The sequence below is a fragment of the Colletotrichum navitas genome (genome assembly GCF_030913465.1).
Source record: "Colletotrichum navitas strain CBS 125086 chromosome Unknown LY79scaffold_56, whole genome shotgun sequence".
NCBI lineage: Eukaryota > Fungi > Ascomycota > Sordariomycetes > Glomerellales > Glomerellaceae > Colletotrichum > Colletotrichum navitas.
Window position 1 is genome coordinate 127,689 of NW_026850602.1, and position 21,490 is coordinate 149,178.

Below are 21,490 nucleotides of genomic sequence, written 5' to 3' on the forward strand. Positions count from 1 at the left end.
CAGACGGCTCCTGCGAGTTAATGTCGTTAACCCCAATCTTTGACTCAATCACATCACATCCCCTCCTCCGCCCTCGGCCAGTCCACCTTCCCCCCAACGGGGCCCCGTCCTGTTCAATCCGCCTTCTCCCTTTTGGTTTTTTCGGGTACCTCTAGTTGCTCTTCGTCCCGCAGTAGCTACGCAGCTAGTTTGGCTAACTTGCTGCTGTTTGCCACCTGGTCGATATCCAACTGTACCCGCTCGTGACATTGTCCGCAAACAGGTTAGCCCCGTCTGTCAACTGGCGGATCATGACTTCGGACCATCCCAGCTCTCTTCAACAGCGCAACACCTTCGACTTTGATGGAACCGTTGATAAGACCCTTAGTCCCCCCGCCCCCTTCAGTGCCGGTCACGAGGTCTCTTCGCCTAACTCTACCTTTCCTCAACACATTTCCTGACTCTCACCTGCTCCTCCATGTGGAAGCGCCATTTATCGGCGAATGGCTACCGCATCCTCCCTTCGCGCAGCGCCTCACAAATGGTCTCTCAACGGCCTGAGTTCCGAACTCATAGCTCTTATCTTTGAGCAGGTATGTCTTCTATATTTTTCTTGCCGGCCTTGGCCATAGCTCTTCTCACTCAATTGTTTTGCTCGGCGTCTTCTTACACTACAACCAGCTTCGGGAAATAGACGACCGCGCCCTCGCTGCCGCGCGATGCTTGTCAAGGCGCTTCGAGGCCATTGCGACCCCTATCACCTACCGTACTCTATGCCTCAATGAGCGCATCGTTGCGCTAGATGCCGACTCGCGGTATCCTAATCTCTTGTGCAACGTGTCTACCTACACCAACCATGTGATTGCACGAAGCGATCTTGACCCTGACGGCATCCGAAGGGTGCTGGACCGGATCCAACGACTGAAAACCGTACGGTGCGTCACCCCTGACTGCGTAGTTTTGACTATAGCTTGCTGAACAATGCTTGCAGGTGGCATTACGTCGACGCCGAGTTTAGATCGGGACGCCTCTGGCTTCCGTCAGATTTGCTCAATCCCCAACAAACACGGTTCAGTGGCACGAAGCTGTTTGTCGAGGATCTGCCACTGCGTGAATTCGAGGGGCAGCTGCGAGACACCTACATTCGAGCTATTCCCACAGATCTTCTAGTATCCCTCAAGCTTGCTAGTCCAGCCCCACCGCTTACGACACGATTGAACTCTCTAAAGCAGCTTCTCCTGCTGTCACGCCGTCTCGAGACATTTCACTACGAAGACCGAGGACAAGGTACTAATTTCAAGTTCGCGGAGGGAGAGCGCATGCCACCGTTAAAGGACTTGGTTTTGAAGTCCTACGACTGGAACCATTCCAAAGAGGACACTCGGCTACATTGGGACTTCACCCAACTCGAATCGCTCGACTTGATTTCGGTGCCTGTCTTCAACTTCCTGGCAGCCGTTGATTTCCCCCACCTCGCGGGGCTACGGCGGCTTCACTGCGAGGACTTCAGCGCTCACCTAGCTGACAGACGACAAGAGGCGACGGGTGGTCTTTATTTGTTGGTGGCGCATCACATCCGGGCTCTGCAGACACTGAGCGTGACCTGTCACATTCAGCTCTTCCCTTTGGATGGCATTCTCAGACATGGCACCTCCCTACAGCTACTCCGGTTTCGTGACCATGTAGGATTCGGAGATGAGGACCGACGGTGCCCGACGCTCTGGGCCGAGGATATCGCGACTTTGGCACAAGGACTGCCATTTGTGCACACGCTGGAGGTAGATATGGATGTGGCTCTATGCGACCCGACAGAGTTTCTGCGCGCCATTTGCAGCTTCCGCAGCCTGCAAACACTTATGCTCCATGTTCAGACGGTCCTTCATCCCCTCGAAGTCGTCTACCCAGGGATAGATCGCGATTACGACGCGGCCCTGCGCACTTTCCAATTCCTCCTAAGAGAGAAACAGCTTGCCACGCCCGATGTTCCGTGGAAGCAGATAACCATTAATGTAGGCGGTTGGAGGAAAGTCATGGTCCGCCGTTTCAGCACCGCCTGGCGTCAGCAGAACGAAAATGGAGTCTTCGCCGAACGGTGCTTTGTGTTGGAGAGAAACGAATACGGCCAGATGGCATTTCGAGAGGAAATGAGCGTTGAGGGACGTTCATCGACGCCAACACCCGATCCACCAACGCCGAATTTCGAGACTGAATACGAAGAGTAATGGACAAATTCGATTGTCGGGTTTGCCTTCATTGGGCACGGAGCGAGCACGAGGAAGACTGCATTGATACCACGGAAGAGCAGGGCAGGACGCAAAACCCTGCAAATCTACTAGCATATAGATTTAGAGACTGGTAATATCAGTACTCTAATCTTAATGATACCAATGATGTTAATGACCACCAATCATTTTGTATTGACATCAGCTCCTGCGAATGTGAAGACCGCAGGAATACCTACAAAAACTTCCTAACTGGCTCGTTGACATTTTCTAGATTCCAGTTTTCCTCAAAACCCGATCAGGCCTGACATCGGCCAACCCATCACGTAACAGAGTTCAACGCGAGTGACGTATTAGAACCCCGAGTAGGAGTAGGAATGGCACCAATTCCTAGAACAGCATCGTTCGCGACTTGGCCACAACGCACTGAACCGGTAGGCGACCGTGCCTGCGGTTTAATCAGAGGCAAAGCAGACAAGAAGGAGCATTACGCAAGAATCGCCCGCAGACTGGCATTTGGCAAATGCAAAGCAGATGGGCATGAATATTGATGACAGCCACTGAAAAGTCGGCAGAGCCGGCCAGCTTATTTAGCTCCTGTAGAGAGGCCAGGCACTGCAGTGCTTTATCTCAGGCCTAGCCCCGTTTGTACAAGGAAAAGACCCGATAATGAGATATGGGGACATCAAACTTCCCAACATGGTACATCGTGGCCCAAAGTGTTTCTAAATGTGGTGCAGTTTGCTAGCCAAAGGCTCATGATCTCTGGATACCAGGGACCCGCAACGCGAGGACATACTGTATGCATGATCATTTCTATCTTTGTTCCCTGGTGAAGACCAAATTCACGTGCTCTGTCCTGCTTCTTCTGTCCATATTTGTCCTATCAATAAATAAACATGCGGGTGCCTAGTAAATTGACTGCGGGATGTGATCTCACCGAGCACAGACGCTTCGCTCACCGAAGTGGAACTCGGTCAGCATCACAACTTCACCTTACACCGCACACCGAGCCAGACGAGAGGATAGAAGGGTTGGAGATGAAAATTGATAATTATATTTTTCAGCTCTATTACAATCTACCGATGTGGCTAGTCATTTCTATCCATTTACCTTAGCTTCATGATGCTGTGACGGTCGTTGACGACGTTGTAAACTCTCACGTATTGGGGTAACAGTATATTCAATTTGGATGGCAGTAAGGGCTAATAGACAAGATATGAATCATGCCAGTTTAAATTTCTCATCTACTTCCACAGCTGGAACAGAAGCCAACAGACTAAGTGGCTTGCGGCCGTTGGGACGCGTCGTATCTTCCGGAATGTCCTTTCAAAAGGGAGTACGGGTATTATGTCACGGAAGCGTGAACAATACATTATAAATCGGTATCCAGCACTGATTCGTACTGAATGTATTCTTTACTGCTCTTCCCAAAATTCATACATCATCTCGCTGACCCGTTCAACAACTAAAGCTTCTCTTGACGTCAAGAGAGGAACTATTAGCTTGCCAAGATCCGAGATAGCCAGCTCAAGGAGCTATTCGTTGCCCTTGGTGATTCAAAATTGGGGAGAGAAGGGACAACAGCAGCAAAAAGCCACACTGGAAAGAGACTGTGCTGCTCTCTGTCTTGTGAAGCATTGCGTGGCTAGTAGCCGCAGGCGCCAGGACAGTTGTGCACAAATAATAAGCAATAGAGAGCGGTAAGGAACGCCAATAGCACTGATTTGTTGTTTTCCTCGCCAGGTTTCAACAAGGTCTCACGGCGACCATTGACGCCCATATGTTAGAAGCATATTTCATTATCCATTTTTGGCTCCTGAATCATTGCGCCCAGAGTATTCAGAGAAGGCTATTGTCTGGTCCGTCCATAGGACGTGAAGATTGTGATGGCTCCGGCCGGATAGCTTCTTCTGAGCATGGTAGCTCTCGAGCCTTTGACGACTATCTCCGTCTTCAAGGATTGGATTTCGGTGCCGCAGGCATTGGTGTTGTCGTGTCGACCGCCATGCCAAGTTGTGGCCCCACACTGTGTGAAGCCTCGAGATCCCGTGACGGATCAATAGTCAATCATGGCTATTGCTTCTTCGAGCTGCAGGTTTTGAGACATTCCGTGTCCTCCGGAAAGAGACAAAGACAGAAGAATTCCCAGGCTGTCTGAACTCAGCATTCTTACACCCAGCAGGGGGTGGGAAGCTGAAGTGGATGCGCCACCCGACCGTCCCTATAGAAGGAATGACACATGATTTCCGGGAATCTGGTTGATTACCGGTAGCTTCCGCCAGAGATATTGAGATATTTTGTCAAGACATATCTCCGCCGCATTGTTGAAGTTTTCTCACCCTTATGCGCAGCCGGAAGGGCCCGTGGACGACATCCCTTCGTATCTACGATTGTACGACTGAGGAACGCCTTATTAGCCATCTGATTGCATTCCCGGCCAACACATGCAACCCTAACCCTTAGCGATATAAAGTAAAACACCATTGAAGAAATATACGTACGTCCATGTCGGTATTGCAACCAGCTTTGATATTGGCACAGCCAGGGGATCAAAGATATCAAGCGTTGCCTCTGCCTTCAATGTCCATTAGATGTACACCCTCCCTGTACCGTTGCCGTCGAAGAAAGAGGTGTAGGTAGCAGGGCAAGATCGCAACATGGTTGGGATGCTAATGGAGGCTTTTGGCTAGTTGATAGCGGCGACCTGGCCCGTCCCGTATTCCTCTTTCCTCTTTGTCTGCGCCGCGCGAATGGGTAGCGTACCCATCCATGGTGATTTGGGCCGTGTCTCTTCTTCCCGTATGGCTGTACCCGAGCCACATTTTCCGGCGCGTTAGGGCCCGAAGGGTCGGGTTTTCTGACGGAGGGAAGGCTTCGAATGACCCGGATGGCGAATGGCTTTAACCCTTGGGAGTGGGGACCTGTTCTTCTGGTTTTATCTGGGATTTCCGACTTGCCTAGCCAGCATCGTACTCGTTCTTCCAGCTGACTTGAGACGGCAAGTTACACAGCGGCGATTGAAGGCTTCTGCATCGAAATACCAGCCTTAGGAGCCGTTATCTTCGGATGTGATCTCGATGGGCTGGTATTTGTTTCAATAGCGTCGGTTCATCGGAATGTCTGCTTTGTAAACTCGGCGGGTGTCGTAATGATTTACCGTATCCCCTAAACCGCTCTTGCCCCTAATAGAAAATCAGTCTCGGTTTGAAAGATGACAGATGGAAGATGACGAGGGACATTCAATGCTGCCCAGCAATACCAAAACAATAGCCACAGAGCAGTCGAGATCGACAGCCGCAACCGTCTGCTTGCAGTCTAGAGGGAGCCATTCAAGGGAGAATACCGGTTACGGATCGAGCAACGAGGGGGGAGGCGGGGCGGCAGCTTGTCTTGAACTACCGTCAGCTTGTAACTTTGTCTCAACGCGCCATTCCATTCGATCAGATTCATCTTGATGCTCAGGCGGACGGGTATCTCCCTCCGCCCCCGTCGAAGTCGGCACTAGCCAAGACATCTACGCGTTAAACCAGGTTGAGCATCAACATTTAATCTTTAGATGTTAGCTTCGCATCTCTCAGCTATCAACTTTACATCGGATGTCCCTAGGAATGGCAGAAATGGGTAATAAGTACGAAAAACAAAACTCATGTCCGACTCAATTTTCCGACCGCACGGCAGTCAACCGTCGTGCCAACACTCTGAGCTTGAGGAATGTTCGCATAGTCAGCAGTGATTACCGGAGCTTACCTTCACCAAGGTGTCGTCATACACAGTCCTCGTTCACTTCTTATCTTGTGAGACAAGGAGCCACCCCCACTGACGCGTCTAGAGTCTGGCATCAGCTTGACGCCAGGGATATGTAGAGTTAGGAAACAACACCACAATAGCACAACTCCACTCCGTCTGTGCAGTAAAGCCGAAAGACAATAGCAGCAACATCAGTATGAAATGGAGATAGAAAGGTATGACTAGTAAGAATAAATGGTGAGAAAGGGAGGAAGCCGGCAGCAGCTTGTACGTTAACAAAAAGCTTCCTTTGATGCTTTCCCTGAGTCGAGCCTCAAAGTTTGCCTTCTTCATAAGCGTATGAATGTGGTGGACAGGGACAAAAGCTGGTGCAAAGAGCTCAACCAGGGCAGTCGACTTCCCTCCCGTTCTTAGCCAGCCAACAGACGACCTCCAGCTTTTGACCCAAGACTGCCATGTGATTATCAGCCTCCTTATCCCCCAGCGCCTGGTCCCCTTCCCTCCGCCAGGCACGCTCGTCTGCTTCATGCCTTAAACGTACCTGAAAGAACGTCCTTTCCACAGAAGCACAGTCCTTTCAGCCAGCCTGGAAGCCATAAGGTCTCTTCCTCACACCGCACGGGAAAGTCATGCTGCATACTTCATAGCGCCGTCATGTTCAGTTGGGTGGGCACCACACCATCCCTTTCCTCTGTTTTCCCACACCTATACCCCTCTTGGAATCCGCCCATTTTTACGCCCTGCTACTGTCTTTTCCCTGGTGCACCATCTGACCTTCAAACTCGTCTGCCCACCTCGGTTTCCGCCTCATCAGCGCCTTCTGCTGCCTGGGCAGCCTTTGCCACCTTCGAGACCCTGAGAGTGGCACAAACCGAAGGACAAACCTAATGGTACAAAACCGCACAGTTCACAGATCGTCTTCCCGCACGTCAGATTGCCGGCTTGTCCTGGTACATGTCTTCATACATGGCGGACGGGCGCTGGTGGCCGCATAACGTCAAAAACCATGTGACAATTTCCGAACCAGCTTTGCAAACTCTCAGGCTACCCGCTTACAAGGCGTACCATTGTCGCCCACACCCGTAACCGGATGCACCCTGGCGGACTCAAGCGTATCGATTGAGATAGGACTCGAACGGACGTGCCTAAGCCAGATTTGCTGCATGTCAGAATGTACTATGTGGCCTGGAGCCCGAGTTGAGGATTCCAAGGCTCTATTGTTCACACCCCAAGTCCCGCTCGTTTCCAGGTCTTTGAATAGGGACATTCCCTTCTCACCTCCGTCTGCCTCGGCGGCTCCGGGTCATCGATGCTGGCTGTAGTTGCTTTGTACCTTTTGCCTCGAGGGAAGTAGAGGTACCTCGCCATGGCAAGATCCACCAATTTTTCACATCCCCCTTCCCTGTCATACTCTTCCGCCTGTATGTGTGTGTGTGTGTGTGTGTGTGTGTCTAGACGCTCTGCGATAACCCACTCGGTGCATTCCTTTCCCTTCAAGATTCCATGTCCTCTCCGCTTTTCTGTCCCTCCCTCTCCCTGTCCTCTCGGACTTTGCTCACCGTCTATCTCAATGTCACCGTTCAGGCTTAACCCCTCCCTCCGGAAACAGAGTCACCAAACACCACATTCTATGAGAGCTAGGAACAGTCCATCAGATCACATGATGTCACTCAAACCACCCCATTCCGAAAGATAGCGCGCCTCGATCGGACTTTGGCTTCCTACCCACCTTTTGTGTCTTTGTCTTGTTAGCAGTTTGCCAGGCCCGGCACCGCGCCGCCATCATTCCAGCTGTTCCTGGAGCTTGGTGATCGTCCGCTATGTTATTGCTTCTCTCTAGGCCCCATCTCCCCTTTGTTTTGCCGCGGCTGGCTGGTAAACCCCTCTCTACTCGCGCATTGAACTTGACCCGAAAGAGATTGCGAATGCTTCGCGAATGCAGTGCCCTCCACATTGCGAGTCTCGCGCCATGAACATCCTTTCTAACGAAGCCTAGACGTTCTAATCTGGAGCCCCTATGCCTCATCCAGAAGCCTACTTTCGCAGCGCTAATCCGATAGTCTACATGCACACCACTTCCTCTTCCTCCCCTAGTGAAAGGAAAGACGAAAAGGTAGCCGTCCACATCTCCTGCATTACTGGCGGTGTACCTGTTCATTATATATTCTTGTACTTATGTGGTCAGTGAATCCGACTTCTTAAAGGTGTCTGTCACAAACTTGGAAAACTACAACAGACCAACCGGAACTGCAGATCACAGTCTGTAGGAGTTTTATGCATCAGGCCACGGCCGGGGACTGAGTTGCTTCATTCTTTCTCGTGGCCCGTATTTTCATAGCTGATCGGTTCACCGCGCGCATCGCTCCCGGCCCCATCCACGGCTGCCACCATTGCGAGCAGGTAACTCTTGTCGTAGCCGGCCGCTCTGCCGGTCTCTCGAGACAAGGGACTTGGGAAGCTGGTGTAGTTAGGGGCCTCTGCATTGCAGTGTGCTCCCTGTCTTGCGCTCATGGTGTGTTACATAGTAGGCTCATCGCTCACTCTCTCCGCCTCCTCCATCCAATGTCGGGCAAGCCCGACAGCCCAAAACCCCTAGCGCAACTGCAAAGAGTCGCCATTATGCGTTCTTGGACTCACCGTTGAGAAGCGGCCGCAAAGATACTTGTAAAGTTGTAACGGAATTACACGCTTACAAGCGAGCACACTGACCAAGGATCTCATACCAATTGCCTCAGCACACGCTTCGACCTCTCCTGACTTGCACTCGTCAAGCACAGACTTGTGTGAGTACATAGTAGTAAGAAGCCAACAGGGAACCGCCGTCCCTAGACAGCGTCAGCCCATGGGCACCGCTGTAAGCGCTCTTGTACTCGTTCTTCTTCTTCTGATATTGTTGTTGTTGTTGTTGTTGTTGTTGTTGTTGTTGTTGTTGTTGCTGTTCATGACAGGCATACGCTTGCTGTACTGTGCCTTTCTCCACAAGTACATGCGCGACGAGGCACTGTTCAGCTGGCCGTGGTAGACTCCCCGTTTCTCTTGGCTAGACTCGGGGGCTTTTTGCGTGTACGAGTGTGTAATCGATGACATGTGGTGTGTGTGTGCGACTCGAGTATATACCTGGTCGGTTCTTCGGTCCACAGTGCTTAACGTCGCCGAACGGACTCCTTCCTCCCTTGCCCTTCCTCTACCCCCCCTTGCCTTGGCGTGCTCGCGCGGCTTGCTTGACCAGGATCAACCCAATGCTGGGTCCCCATGAGCGTTGATTGCGAAGAGGGGGGGGTAACTGAGACCCGGACACCATGGATGGATGGTTCATCACCTCCTCTCGTTTGTTGGCTCGCTGAGGAGTGGGAGAAGAGAGGAGGGAGAGAGCGAGCGAGCGAACGAGGACCAGGACTAGCGTTAAGGGTTCCGAAATGCTTTCATTAAATCGCCCCTCGAGCCTCGTCCACCCCCAAATGTACCTGGCTTGACCCGGCTCGCCTCGATGCGCCTGTTCGCTTTCTCCTCCTTTCTCCTCCTTTCTCCTTCTCCCCCTCCGTCCTCTCCTGCTCGTCGTCCTTCTGTACACCACTGTCTTCACCGCACGCACATAACGCAATACACATCGTGGGGTGGAATAATCGGTACATGGTTTTGGTGGGCCTGTAAAATTTGGAACACGCGAATTCAACCGGCTTATTTAGTTTACTATGATTTATTTGTTCATTGCTATTAAATCAATTACTCCATCTCTTTGTCTCCTCTCGAGCGGAAAGCTCATCTTTATTTCTCCTTCCTTTGTCCTGGGAACTCTGCTGCGGAACTATACTTTGCATGGCAATAGTAAGACACTGGAGCCAGGATAAGGCAAGGAGGGAGGGTGTGTGAGGGAGAGGCGAGTGACAAGTTTGCATGTCTCCGCCGGCCGTTGGCCGAAGAAAGGAGGGGGGGAGGGGGTACAGAATCAAGGGAGACGGGATCCCTTGGCCTACTATGAGCGATGAGCGACAAAGGAAGAGAGAAAAAGAGGGAGAGAGAGGGACATGGAGGAGGGGTTAGAGGGGATTAAAAAAATAAAAATAAAAAAGAGGAGAAGGTGAGAGTGAACAGCAAAGCCACAAGGCTTCGTTCGCTCCCTCAGACCGCACATACGCCCGCCCGCCCGCCCACCCACCACGCCGCGTCACGCCGCGACTATCTCTTCTCATACCCTCTGTATCCCGCTAAGACGGACGGGTAACGGGAGGCATTGGCTTGGATGACAAAAGGGGCGGGGGGTGGGGGGATGGGTTCAGGTTGCCATGAGGCAACTCCCGGAACTTGACAGCATCGGTCCGGTCCCCAACCTTGACTTGACTTTGGGGTTTGGCGGCCGGCAGGCCGTCCTCCCGCCCGTGGCTTCCTTCCCCCTTTCCTTTCCCTCCCTTTCTGTTCTTAGGATCGGGCAGTAAGAGCCCCCCTTCCCCCCTTTATGTCTTTTCTCCTCTGAAAGGGCGCAACAAAGGAGGATGAATTTTTGAAGTAAACATGAACAAAAGGAAAGAAAAAGATTAAGAAAAAAAAAAACTCTGAAAAAAAAGGGGGATCGAAATATGTTCCAAGCGGCACGTGTGGAATGGTTTTATGCTTGCCGCAACAGAATGTTTCGTCATACACGCACGTGTTGCGAGGTGGCTGGGTAATATGATCTCGAGAACAATGGGTGCTAGGTCTTGACAAAATAACATGTCGTGGTGATATATGGTATATAAATGTTGAGAGAAGACGCACGAAAGCATGGAAAAACAATAGGTAAAGAAAAAGCACATTTGGCAGAAGATATGCTGGCATTGACGGGATTTGGGCTTTCATGTTGGCTCTGTTGAAATAAATATGTGAATAAATAAAAAGTGCTAGTAGAAGGCTATGATGCTACGCTTCAACGAACACGTTCCCACTGTCTTCGGTGACACCTCTTCCATCCCGTTCGATACAGTCCACTCCGCCTTTCTGGTGATGCTTCGCCCGTGCGTTTTGAAGTCCCCCCTTCCCCCGTATTTGTTTGTCTAGGAACCAACCTGCTTCTGAGGGGGAAAAGAGAGAGAAGAATTTGATATTCTGTGACCCTCGCGATGCCATTGGAAGCGAGGGAAATAATAGAGGAATGAACACAGAAACTGCTGCAAACGCGCAAATGGGAATGGAAATATCATCTCTGCCGCCCAACCCTTTGGATTCGTCCGCTTGCGCGATCTGCTTCGCCGTCATAAGAACTTCTTCTTATAAGTGGGGGGTACTAGTATAAAAAAGAAGGGCAAAAACAAGTTGAATATGGCCGGCCCACTTCCAGCTACATGGAAAGAAACAACGCACAGGCAAATGTCGGTAGCAACAAACGAAAAACCAAGAGAACCACAAAAGACCAGATCAGCGAAACATAAAACAGACGTATGCCGTGAGGCAAACCATTCTTGACCCTTTCCGTTCCTTTGCGGGAAATGACTGTGTACGAAAAAAACGAGCCACGAAAACAAAAATGAGGTAGGCGCAACAAAAACCAGGTTCCCGGTTGCCGGAAAACCCGCATGGTATGCTCAAGCAGAAGACCTCCCACCCTTTCCCCAACCCCTCTCCCAGCAGCAAACACCTAGCAAGAAGGCAAAAACCAAGACGATGCTGACCATGTTGTTTTGTGGTTGGTCCCGGAAGACGTTCTCGCCGACTTTTATAAAAGAAAACCCCTCCCTTGCTCCAAAAGCGCATGCTCCGGTCAAAAATCCATACGCGTTTCCATGATTTTTGTGTGGGACCTAGAATCATGTACAATTCCTTTGTTACCGCTGCCCGTAGTAGCAGACATGATCCTGAGGATCGAGCCAAGAGCGAGGTTTCCATGGTGCCGCCGAGTCTCCTAGCGTGCAGAGAGAGCCCTGCCTGCGGATTCGGCACCCCCACCTCACCACCACCCCGCCCCCCCTTCTTCCTGCGTAGGAATGAGGGTGTTCGGACATCCGCGTATATTAAGGCGTTGCTAAAAACAGTAATCGACTGCGCAAGTTATTTCCTCTGGCTTCCCGGGGGGCCTCGATTTAGCCTTCCAAGCATGTTCCTATCTATGTCGTTGGGGTTCGTGTCGACCAAGTTGTTCAGGCTCATGACAGAGCTGGATGAGGCTGCAGGAGTCGACGAGTTGCTTTGCCGCTGTGTTGCGGCTGCGGCTCGCTCATCCACGGTTTGCGGCGGAACCGCAGCTGCCGCCTGTCCAGGGCTGTGTCTTGGCGGGGGTCCTCTGGCGTCGTAGCCACCGGACCCGGCAGGTGGGTAGGTCATATAACCGCCTGGACTGCTGTGGTTCGAACTTGATGCTGGTGAGCGACGTCGAGGATCCTCTGAAGAGTTCGGATCAGGTGGTGGGGGTCTCAGTTCGTCCACATCGTCATCTCTCGGTCGCCGCCTTCCCGCACGTTGCGCATCGTACGGGGAATAGCCACCCGTCGGGGACGGCAGGGGCTGTTGATAGTACCCGTTGCCGGGTTGAGCGGGGTAACCCTGAGCGGATGGCGGAGGCAATGAACCCGGGGGCAAAGAGCCCGGGGGCAAAGGTTGTCCGTAGGCTCCATAGAGCGGCGTGCCCGGCGGAACGCCACCTTGGATCGCGGATACGGGAACAAAAGCTGTCGAGCTAGACGAAGAGACAGGCTGAAAAATGCATTCCTGGTTCATCCTGCTGCAGTTGACGCATTTGCCGCCCGGAGCGCTCTGATAACCGCTGCAACGAATCTTGAAAGATTTCCGAATTAGCTTCACAACGCGATTTGAATGGTTCCCCGCTCAAAGACGTACTTTTCTCTTCCTGCAGTACCTGCAAGCAATAGATGTGCGCTGCCGAGGCGCAGCTTGCTGCATAGCAGGTCCTCCCGGGCCGTAGTCGTACCGGGGCGCGCCTGGCGGATAATCGTACCGTGGCCCACCCGGGCCGGGAGGAGGGTAGTCAGGATAGCGACCTGGAGGCGGCGGGCCTTGGCGGCTGTGGTAGTCTTGGTAGTAGGGGTCGCCGCCATACTGCGGCGGCGGAGGAGGCGGCTGGCGACTCCTGTAGTAGTCGTCCCTCGCGTCTGGTGGAGGAGGGTAGGAGGGAGATCTTGGGTCTCCTGGGGGCTGCAGCGGCGGCAGTTGAGGGGGGTGACCGCCTGGTTGCGGAGGCGGGTAGCCGTTCACGGAATTGGGCGATGCGCTGTAGTTGCTGCCGCGAGGGTCGGCGCGCGGATCCCCTCGGGGGTCGGGAGGGTATGACCTTGGGTATGCGGGCTGGCCATAGGCTCCGTGGGGATCCTGGATGGAGGGTAGTGTCACTGGTGCGGCCATGTTGGGTCTTTGATGTCTGTCGTCGGGGTATCTTGGGTCTTCGTGTGCTCCCACGGGAGGAAGTCGGTGACGTGCTTCGTCTTCTCGGTCGTGGATGGACAGGTCTTCTCTGTGTATAGAAGGCGGCCCTCGTCCTTGCTCCTCTGCCATGCTCTGGTTGCGGCAAGTCCACCCGGGCGCCGCGTCTGGACCTGTCCTCTCGTCGCCTCGCGATTTTATCGTAGTGGTGGGGCAATTGCTATCTTGTTTTTTTTTTGGGGGGGGGGGGAGGGCAGTGTGTAGCGTGAAGCCCGAGTATATTTTGATGGCCAACACGCGCGCGTCGGCTATCCGTCAAACCCTGTTATCAGAAAAGCCCGTCGAAATGCGGGGAGGGCAAGAATCATGACCAAGTGGGCTGCGACGGAGAGACAAGGGCGCAGTCAGTCGGTTGATAGACTTTGGGACACCCAGAGACGCAGGAAGGTGTGGCGGGGGGAGTCGCTACTTAGTAGGAGCTGCCGTATAAGCCGTCAGAAGGAGCGAGCGCAAAGGAAGAGGGGGAAGACTGAGGTGCGCAGGGCGCCCACAACGCCAAGGTGCGATAAGATGCGATAGTTGGGGTGGCAGTTGCGCCGCGCAGGCGGTGTGGCTGGAATGATTAATTTAAATGCGAAGGCGAATCTGGCAATGATCCGATCTCCAGGATGATGGCAGGTGCGCAAAGGTGAGCGATAGCGTCGTCGATTGACGTTATTGCGATGTCGCCGTCGTGGAATGGAGGTGAGGTCAGGTCTGGCTCATCCAAGCGAGGAAATTGGTGGTGAGCTCGGTGAGTCGAGTCGCGTGGTGGTTGTGTGCCAGTGTAAGGTTGAATGAGAGATGTGGCGGCGGTGATGTCGGTGACGGCAGTTGCTGATTCAACTTCCCTCTTGCGGTGACAGGAGAGGAGATGGGAAAAAGAAAGAAGAAACCCCCCTCCAAGTCGAGGAGGTAGCGATGCTCGATGGGAAGGAGGATGGATGGAAGTTGTGGCCGATCGGCGGATTGGGTCGAAGAAACCAAGTAAGGGCACACCTCGGAAAAGGTCAAAGTAGAGGGAAGGGGGTAGGAGAAGGACTGAGGTAAGGCCGGCAAGGTAAGGCAGGCGCAAGGCGGGTAATGTAATGTAAAAAGGTAGGTCCCAGGTGGTGGAGTGGAAGGAGAGGGATTGTGCCAGAGATGTATGTAAGAAGGGAAAGAAGCACACTGAGATAGAAGTATCCGTCGACGAGCGTGTGAGTGAGTACCTTGGTCCTTGGTCTTTTGGGCCCGTCCGTACCTTTGGACTTGGATGAGCAAGCATGGCATGGAGCGGTGCGGTGCGGTACGGGGGTAGGGGTAAAGAAGCGGTACCATGCCGGGGCAGGCAGGGATTGTGCAAGAGTCGGAGAGGCGTGTGTTGTGAAGAAGGGGGGCTAGAAGGAGAGAGCGAGCGAGACTGGGGAGGCGCCAAAGCTGCAAGGTGGGCAGTGTGGAACCCAAAAGGTACTTGTGCACCATGGCGGTACTACAGCTAAGTAGCTTGGACACCCCATATACGTACCGCATCTCCACCTTTGAGGTGTGGGGTTCGCGGCCCAGGGGTGTGGGAAGAGGATGAAGAACAGGGATGAGCGATGGCAGTCTGGCAAATGATGGGACGTGGAAGGGGGTAGCCAGCCAGCACCACGAGTACAAGTACCTGCCAAGGTACCTACCTAGATCAGGTACTGTACAGTATAGTACAGCATAGTGAAGTGCAGTGCAGGATAGGGCAGGGCAGGGCAGGTTGATTGAACCGGCGATGGAGAACACAAGCAAAGCAGGAAGGAAATGACAAGAGACAAACAGAGAGCCGGACAGACAGACAGACAGACAGAACAACCAACAGACAAGAATTATAGTCACGCTGCCATACGAGTACACACCCGCCGCATACCGCACACCACACACCCGCAAGGCGCAAGGCGCACGCCAGATGTCAGACGCCGGGACGCCGGGGGGCCCAGTTGAGTGGTGAGGTGTGGTAAGGCAAGGAAGGTACCGTACCGAACCGCACCGTACCGTCCTTGACCGTTCCGTCGTTTTCCAAGGTAGGTATCGAAAGCGGTGCAAGCCAGGCAATGCATGGTCGGCGTCGCTTAGTTAACGGGTCAAGGGGAGCGACAACATTTGCTTCTTCCCGAGGGGTCCTTGCTGGGTCAGCTGGCTGAGAGATCCCCCCCCCGACAGAACTCGAACCAATGCCGCGCGCCTGGTCTGTCTCTTTGTTGGACGGAGGACGAATGGAAAAGGTGGGAAAACCAACTATGCCCGTTGTCTGCGCGTGGTTTTCTCGTATACCTTGCCTCAAGACTGGTGGCAGTTGTCGCTTGTTTATCCTTGATCGCGTCGTCCTGCTCCCGTCTTGGCTCGCGGTTCGTGTACCAGTACCGTGTGCAAAGGATGGGCGGCTGTATGCGAGGTGGAGGTATAATAGGCAGCGTTGTACGAGAAAGGCCCAAAGCAAAAATGTTACAAGGTAGCAGTTGGGCTGGTTGGCTGGTAGCCGTGCTTCCTGCGTAGGTTAGGAAATCCTCTACCCAGTTGGCCAGCCAGACAAGACGAGACGGGATGGGATGGGATGGGATGAGATTAGGGAGGGGCGCGTAAACACACACACACGCACACATACATACCGGTACAGGGTTAAGATCTAACCGGGTAGGTAGTCAGGTACCTACGACGTTATTTAAGCAGCAGGCCGTCTGCACCAGGGCAGACAAGGCAACGGCAAGGTACGGACTTGGTGGTGATGATGGGCATCATGATGAGACGGTGACGGGGATGGCCGAGATCAACTACCTAGAACAACTACCTAGAACGAGATGGTCAGCGGGGGTGGGGGTGTGGTTGGTTGGTTGGTACATTGCGAAAGTACGAAGTACACTACCTACCTCGGTTCGAGGAAAGAAGCAGGGTCAGGAACGTGTTCAAAGATACAGGACACAGCTGCAGCATGGAGTCCGAATTGTTTTGGTGAACCGTGACGGTGGTAACGCGCCATCATGGATGGCATGGCCGAAACTAACCAAACTCGTGACCAACGACCATTCATTACTTTTTTCTCCGGCTCCGCAACCCTTGCGTTGCGCTCCTTTCTGCTCAACCTACCTACCTACCCACCTGCAGTTGGGTGCTACACTGCACCTGCTGCACCCGCGACCACAACCGGCACCTTCCTCCCTCTTTGCATCTGCAGGCTGCACCATATGGAAATGGGAGTTTGCTATCCATAACCTACCTACCTATCTAGCTAAGTGGCTACCTATAGTACCCCTACTATCTACACCCCGCATACACACACACCGTCTCCCTCTTCTGTCCCTTTCTCCTCTCTGCCTCTTGCTCACCCTCCTTCACTCTCTTTCTCTCTACAACCCCAACCCCCCTCCGGTCTCCGGTCTCCGGTCTCCCGTTCCCCTTCCCTGGCCTTAAAAGTGTGGATGATGCTTGTAACAAAAGGTGGGGACGAATGGGAATGGCACGGCGGGCGGATGATGTCGCACCGCCCAATGGCAATGGGTGACTTTGACCATGGACGGGAGCATCCTCTCTCCCTTGCCCCTTGATCCCCATGGTTTTGGGGGATTATCGCTTCCAATAACTCCAGCGCTGCCGTCGCCAACTGGGGGTTTGCCTGCACCGAGAAGTACCCCGTTGGCCGTCTACTGTATAGTGTACGTGGCAGAAACGGTGCTAATGGCAGTTTGCCCTGCCTGACCTGAGCTAACCATTGCAGTTAGAGAGCGGGAGCCATTCGTTGCCCGTACGCTGACTGCCACAGCAACGACCCGAGCACGGGACTGGATGGAGCTGGAGAAGCCTGGTGCTCACACAGACTGTGCCTTCGTAGGTAGACTGTACGGATAGGTGGTTTCCAAGACACGGATCGCGGGATAGGTACCATTGGCCGGGTGGAAGGGAAACGGCCGGGCATTAGTGTAGGCCCTTTGCTCCCTTCCTTTTGTGCAACGTCAGCTACGCAGCCGACTCGGCGCCGCCTAGGTTCGGCCAGTCCAAGTCCAGTCAAGCCACACACACACATACACACTTACCAGAATAGACCAACCAACCCGAGACAATAGCTGCCTTGCCCTTTGCTCCCTTCCGCTTACTTCAAGTTGTGGGCATCCCTCTTGCTTCCATTGCCCCCTTTTTTCTCCTTCCCTAATCGAAGGGGAGGCACACATGCTTTGGGCAAACAATGAATGTGGGCTCGGTGGAACCATGTGTTTTTACCTTCGTTTGCCTCTCGGCACCCCTAACCGCGCGCCGTCATGAATGACCAAGGCTGCTGCCCTCTTGCGCCATTGTTCATCGTCACGTATGCCTGATGAGCCGAAGAGATGGTTTGCAAGTTGTACCGGGAAACATCGTGGGCCGTAACGCACACCAGATCTGTTTGGTGCAAATCCACGGCTGGTATTAGGAAGAGATAAGCGCCATGTCGTGGCTGCGCGTTCTGCAGCAGACGGCGGAGAGCAATCAAGATGGAGTACTAGTGGATGGCAACAGGTAGAGCGCGCTCCATCCTTTTCCACCTCCCCCTCTCCCTTGGTCATGACATGGCTCCGGCCCACGCGCCGGATCTTTCGAATCTGACAGCCTCGTGAGAAAGACGAGCCAGGGTCCAGGGCCCACGACGGCAACAGAAAGACAAAAAGAGAACAAAGGAGTTAATTGCTTCGTACCTGCCGTTGGTGGGCGGCTTGTTCCCGAGAAAGGAAAGCATAAAAAAAAAAAATTTTAAAAAAAAAAAGAGAGTACCCGCCCGTGCAGGCCTTTTTGCTCTTTTTGCTCTTGGGTTGTACGTACCACGGCAGGTGCGCCGACGAGCCAAATCAATCCTTTCAAGAACGGGCCGCTGAGGCGAGCGAGGCCTAGCGCTTTTCGTTGAGACTGGTTGCCGTAAGGCGGGCGGGCGGCTACTTAACGGTACATCGAGATCCGGTATCTCGGACGAAGTGATATATCGCTCTAGGAAATTGTCAGCCGGACCTTTCGCCCTCTTGTTGCGCTGTGTGGTGTGGAATTAATCGAGGTGTAAGTGGCTGAAAGCTGCTGTAACACGTGGTTGGACTGTGCGTCAGCGTGCCATCTGGCACTCGTTTACACAGGTGTGCTGTACTGTTTGGGCTTGTTCTTACGGCAGGCAGGCCTCAAGTGGCCGCCACGTCTAAGGGGGGCAGTTTCCGAACTCATCCCTCTGGCTCTGGCTCTGGCTCTGGCCCTGTCTGTCTGTCTTAGGCACCGGTGCCGCATGCCCTGTCAGATTCCCCCAAAACACGGTACCTTAGGTACGGCCCTGGCCGGTGTCGTCTGTGGGTGCGAGGTCGCGCAGTGCCTTGCTTGCAATGATGTGGCGGCCGAGGTGGAGTGCGGCCCCAAACAGGGAAAACGTGCGCCTTGGCTTGATTGGTCACGCCTAGTCCCGTGCCCGAACCCACCAGCCCGGGAGGTGGTCGCAGATCTGGCCGCAGACAGGGCGAGAGGTGTGCCGGAGACCATCCATGTAGCTTGGAACCCGTCACTAATTACCTAACTCGTGGTGAACAATAGCGCCCGCGGCCACTGCGCAGTTGCCGCCGCTGTTGGTTGCTGCCGTTGGGCTTGGTTTCGCCCACAATCCTCTCCCTCAGCATCAGACTGACGGCATTTGCTTGTCAACCATCGGCTCACGTCTAGGTACTCTGCACCACGTACTAAGAGATTTCTGACGACCTGGTTCGAGGCACGATGCCGCGTCCACATCTCGTTGCGTGCGAGTCGGTTGACAGACGTCTGCAGGGAGAAGAACACGGAGGAGCCTGCACCCCTTGCCTGTGTCTGAACCGCCGCCTCCGGGCCTTCCTTTGATGCAAACTAGATCCCGCGTCGTGTACTACCTACACTGCTGGTGTCTCAGAGCGGGACGCCCCTTGCCCCCTCCATTTCTGTGCGCCCGCACTCCGGGGGGTTGGAGCGTAAATAGATGGGAAGGGGGAGAAAACAAAAACAAAAAAGAGAAGAACAAAGATGCTGTGAGCTCGAATTTACGGCGACAAGATCACTCTTCTCCAGAGGTAGAGGGGCGCGGCTTAGTAGTGGCATTCTCGGGGATGGTGATTTGGACACCGACGGGCGTTTCTGTCCATCATCTGGTTAGGGAACGAGCCAAGTCGGGCCGAGCCCTAGCCAGAGCCGCGTTGGGTCGCTTGGGAAGACTGGGCTAAAGTAGTTCGGGCAACAAGCAGAAGGCCCTGCCCAACCCATGGGAAGCGCACGCAGATGAAACTTTGCTTTGTGTGCGTACCTCTGTGGCGCGGATCTTGCCGTAGTGTACACCAGAATGCCCGACGGGAAGTGTGTGTGCATTGCAAACCGGGGGTCTCTCTGTCTTTATAATTAACCCTGTGTTTCGTCGCGTAAGAGGCCGGACGGCAGCGGCTCGGAGATGAAGCCTCGCACTAGATGATGGCTCAAGCAATCGAGGCAAGCATCCAGAACGAGTAGCCAAGCAGGTTCCCAGCCTGATGATGGTCTGTCTGACTGACTGGGAATCCTGACCGCAGGATGACCCAAGTTAGTGTACAAAATGCAAGACGCGGCTTGTTGTCCAGACCAGGACATCGATTCGTAACTGCTCATGGTAGGTACGTACCGACAAGAGTGTTCCAGCCTGCCACCCCGTCTGGGCGTCCAGCGCGCGCCGTGGTGTGTTCGTACGTGTACATAACCAGCCACGTACATAACGTCAGTCGACCCCCCTGTCAGGCTCGTGGGTGCGTCGCAGTGCCCTGTGGTCCTGTGATGTCGTCTCCCTGCGCCTTGCTGCCCCTCACTTGTTTGTAGTCAGCAACGGAATGGACCAACGGGCCTTGCCCCATCCACTCGGGTAGACTGAACGCTGAGGAATCGATGTGTAAGGCGACATGCGTCGTGGGGCTGGTGTCGCCAAGTGCGCGTTCGTGCGTGAGAAACGGACATTGAAGAGGATTTCAGGCGGCCCAGAAGCCCCTCTCGCCCTCGCCAAACCCCCAGCCCTTCAGTTAATCTGGCCCTAGTCGGTTGCACCACCTCCACAAGGCCCGGGACGGGAAATCTACGATGATCTGGTTTCGGAAAGCCGAGGCGACGTACGGACAGGACTGTGCAGCTTGCCGTCGTGTACTTGGAAGATTGCCATGTATAGATATCTGGTAGAAATCAGATCGTGTATGCTTAGCGTCAATGGCAGGTCGCGCTGTGATAGAGCTTGGCTCTACCGATAAGATGCATGCTCCTTCAAGCCTGCCGAGTTTGGCATCATTGGAGAAGTCTGGTGACGACATGAGGGTCCCTGATGATATATCTATCGCATTGTGGCGATGGGCCGACAAACCGCTCTCGACGTAGTATTGTACAAACGGACTCCGAGCTATCGTGCCGGCAGCGAGCTCTGCGCATCCGCGGTTCCATTCGCCAGCGATCAAAGACGAAATGGAGTCACGATCATGCTGGATGTCGTCGTGTGCCTACCTCGCCTTCGGCGGTTGGTTGCTCTACGTAGTAATTGATTTGAATATTCGCTTTCGCTTTTGACCCACTGCTCTCTCTCTCTCTCTCTCTCTCTCTCTCTCTCTCTCTCTCTCTCTCTCTCTCTCTCTCTCTCTCTCTGTGCACGTTTCCGGCGGCAATCATGGCAATACTACGGATACTAGAGAACTCGTCAGCAAAGCTCAGGGGTCAACAGCCAGGGAGGGCCCTCTCCATACCAGGTAGCTGGCTAGGTGGCCAGCTTACTCAGCAATATGGCCCGGGTACGCTCTCCTGAATTCTGCCTGGGCCCATGTTACTTCCATACCGCGTGCGGATGGAGCCATGTCTTTCTTCCCATGATGCCTGCCTGCCTGCCTGCCTGCCTTCCCACCCCCCGGTCTGTCTGCCCTTGCTGGCTCGCCCGTACCCAGGTGGCCGCCCATGATGCCTGGGGGTGGCCCAGGACTGGGACGGGAACTGGTGGTAATCTGACAGCGACAAGGTGAGCCGTTCCTCCCTCCCCCAAGGTGTCTGTGGGGTAGGGATAAGGTGGGTGGAACCACGCGGCCGACATGAAATGGCCCGAGGATTCCTAGCATGACAGGCTGCTGGAACAGATTGGCTAGTTATCGGGAGGTGTCAACAGCTCTGAAATCGGGCTCCGAACCACCACC

At 53.9% G+C, this 21,490-nt stretch overlaps 6 protein-coding genes across 6 annotated transcripts; 1 reads left to right on the forward strand and 5 right to left on the reverse strand.

Annotated features, from left to right (window-relative positions):
- Nucleotides 1-263: 263 nt before the first annotated feature.
- Nucleotides 264-2,384, forward strand: LY79DRAFT_309621 (F-box domain-containing protein). Its single transcript, XM_060552329.1, has 3 exons — nucleotides 264-572; nucleotides 661-914; nucleotides 971-2,384. The coding sequence occupies exons 1-3, from the start codon at nucleotides 483-485 to the stop codon at nucleotides 2,199-2,201; spliced, it is 1,575 nt and encodes a 524-aa protein (XP_060411366.1). The 5' UTR covers nucleotides 264-482; the 3' UTR covers nucleotides 2,202-2,384.
- An 8,848-nt stretch (nucleotides 2,385-11,232) lies between these two features.
- On the reverse strand, nucleotides 11,233-11,888 carry LY79DRAFT_309644 (uncharacterized protein). The gene has a single exon (XM_060552330.1). It carries the CDS (start codon nucleotides 11,805-11,807, stop codon nucleotides 11,340-11,342), a length of 468 nt encoding a protein of 155 aa, XP_060411367.1. The 5' UTR covers nucleotides 11,808-11,888; the 3' UTR covers nucleotides 11,233-11,339.
- An 81-nt stretch (nucleotides 11,889-11,969) lies between these two features.
- LY79DRAFT_592289 (uncharacterized protein) lies at nucleotides 11,970-13,277 on the reverse strand (the record flags this gene model as incomplete). The annotated part of the gene is made up of 2 exons (XM_060561399.1): nucleotides 11,970-12,692; nucleotides 12,756-13,277. The coding sequence occupies 2 exons, from the start codon at nucleotides 13,275-13,277 to the stop codon at nucleotides 11,970-11,972; spliced, it is 1,245 nt and encodes a 414-aa protein (XP_060411368.1).
- Nucleotides 13,278-13,855: 578 nt separating this feature from the next.
- On the reverse strand, nucleotides 13,856-14,978 carry LY79DRAFT_309687 (uncharacterized protein). Its single transcript, XM_060552331.1, has one exon. The coding sequence runs from the start codon at nucleotides 14,844-14,846 to the stop codon at nucleotides 14,046-14,048; it is 801 nt and encodes a 266-aa protein (XP_060411369.1). The 5' UTR covers nucleotides 14,847-14,978; the 3' UTR covers nucleotides 13,856-14,045.
- A 153-nt stretch (nucleotides 14,979-15,131) lies between these two features.
- LY79DRAFT_561897 (uncharacterized protein) lies at nucleotides 15,132-15,960 on the reverse strand. Its single transcript, XM_060558433.1, has one exon. It carries the CDS (start codon nucleotides 15,947-15,949, stop codon nucleotides 15,479-15,481), a length of 471 nt encoding a protein of 156 aa, XP_060411370.1. The 5' UTR covers nucleotides 15,950-15,960; the 3' UTR covers nucleotides 15,132-15,478.
- Nucleotides 15,961-16,437: 477 nt separating this feature from the next.
- LY79DRAFT_561901 (uncharacterized protein) lies at nucleotides 16,438-17,465 on the reverse strand (the record flags this gene model as incomplete). The annotated part of the gene is made up of 2 exons (XM_060558434.1): nucleotides 17,063-17,465; nucleotides 16,438-16,996 (listed from the first exon to the last, which is right to left on the reverse strand). Coding segments are annotated over exons 1-2 (608 nt in total), but the record flags the coding sequence as incomplete, so codon positions are not given.
- Between the last annotated feature and the right edge of the window lie 4,025 nt (nucleotides 17,466-21,490).

Bases quoted from the DNA above. Each gene is read 5' to 3' on its own strand.
- LY79DRAFT_561897 (XM_060558433.1), bottom strand. From the start codon at position 15,949: ATGTGTGCGTGTGTGTGTGTTTACGCGCCCCTCCCTAATCTCATCCCA.
- LY79DRAFT_309621 (XM_060552329.1), top strand. From the start codon at position 483: ATGGCTACCGCATCCTCCCTTCGCGCAGCGCCTCACAAATGGTCTCTC. The intron at 573-660 runs GTATGTCTTCTA...CACTACAACCAG, and splicing joins TAGCTCTTATCTTTGAGCAG to CTTCGGGAAATAGACGACCG. The intron at 915-970 runs GTGCGTCACCCC...CAATGCTTGCAG, and splicing joins CAACGACTGAAAACCGTACG to GTGGCATTACGTCGACGCCG.
- LY79DRAFT_309687 (XM_060552331.1), bottom strand. From the start codon at position 14,846: ATGCGGTACGTATATGGGGTGTCCAAGCTACTTAGCTGTAGTACCGCC.
- LY79DRAFT_309644 (XM_060552330.1), bottom strand. From the start codon at position 11,807: ATGGAAACCTCGCTCTTGGCTCGATCCTCAGGATCATGTCTGCTACTA.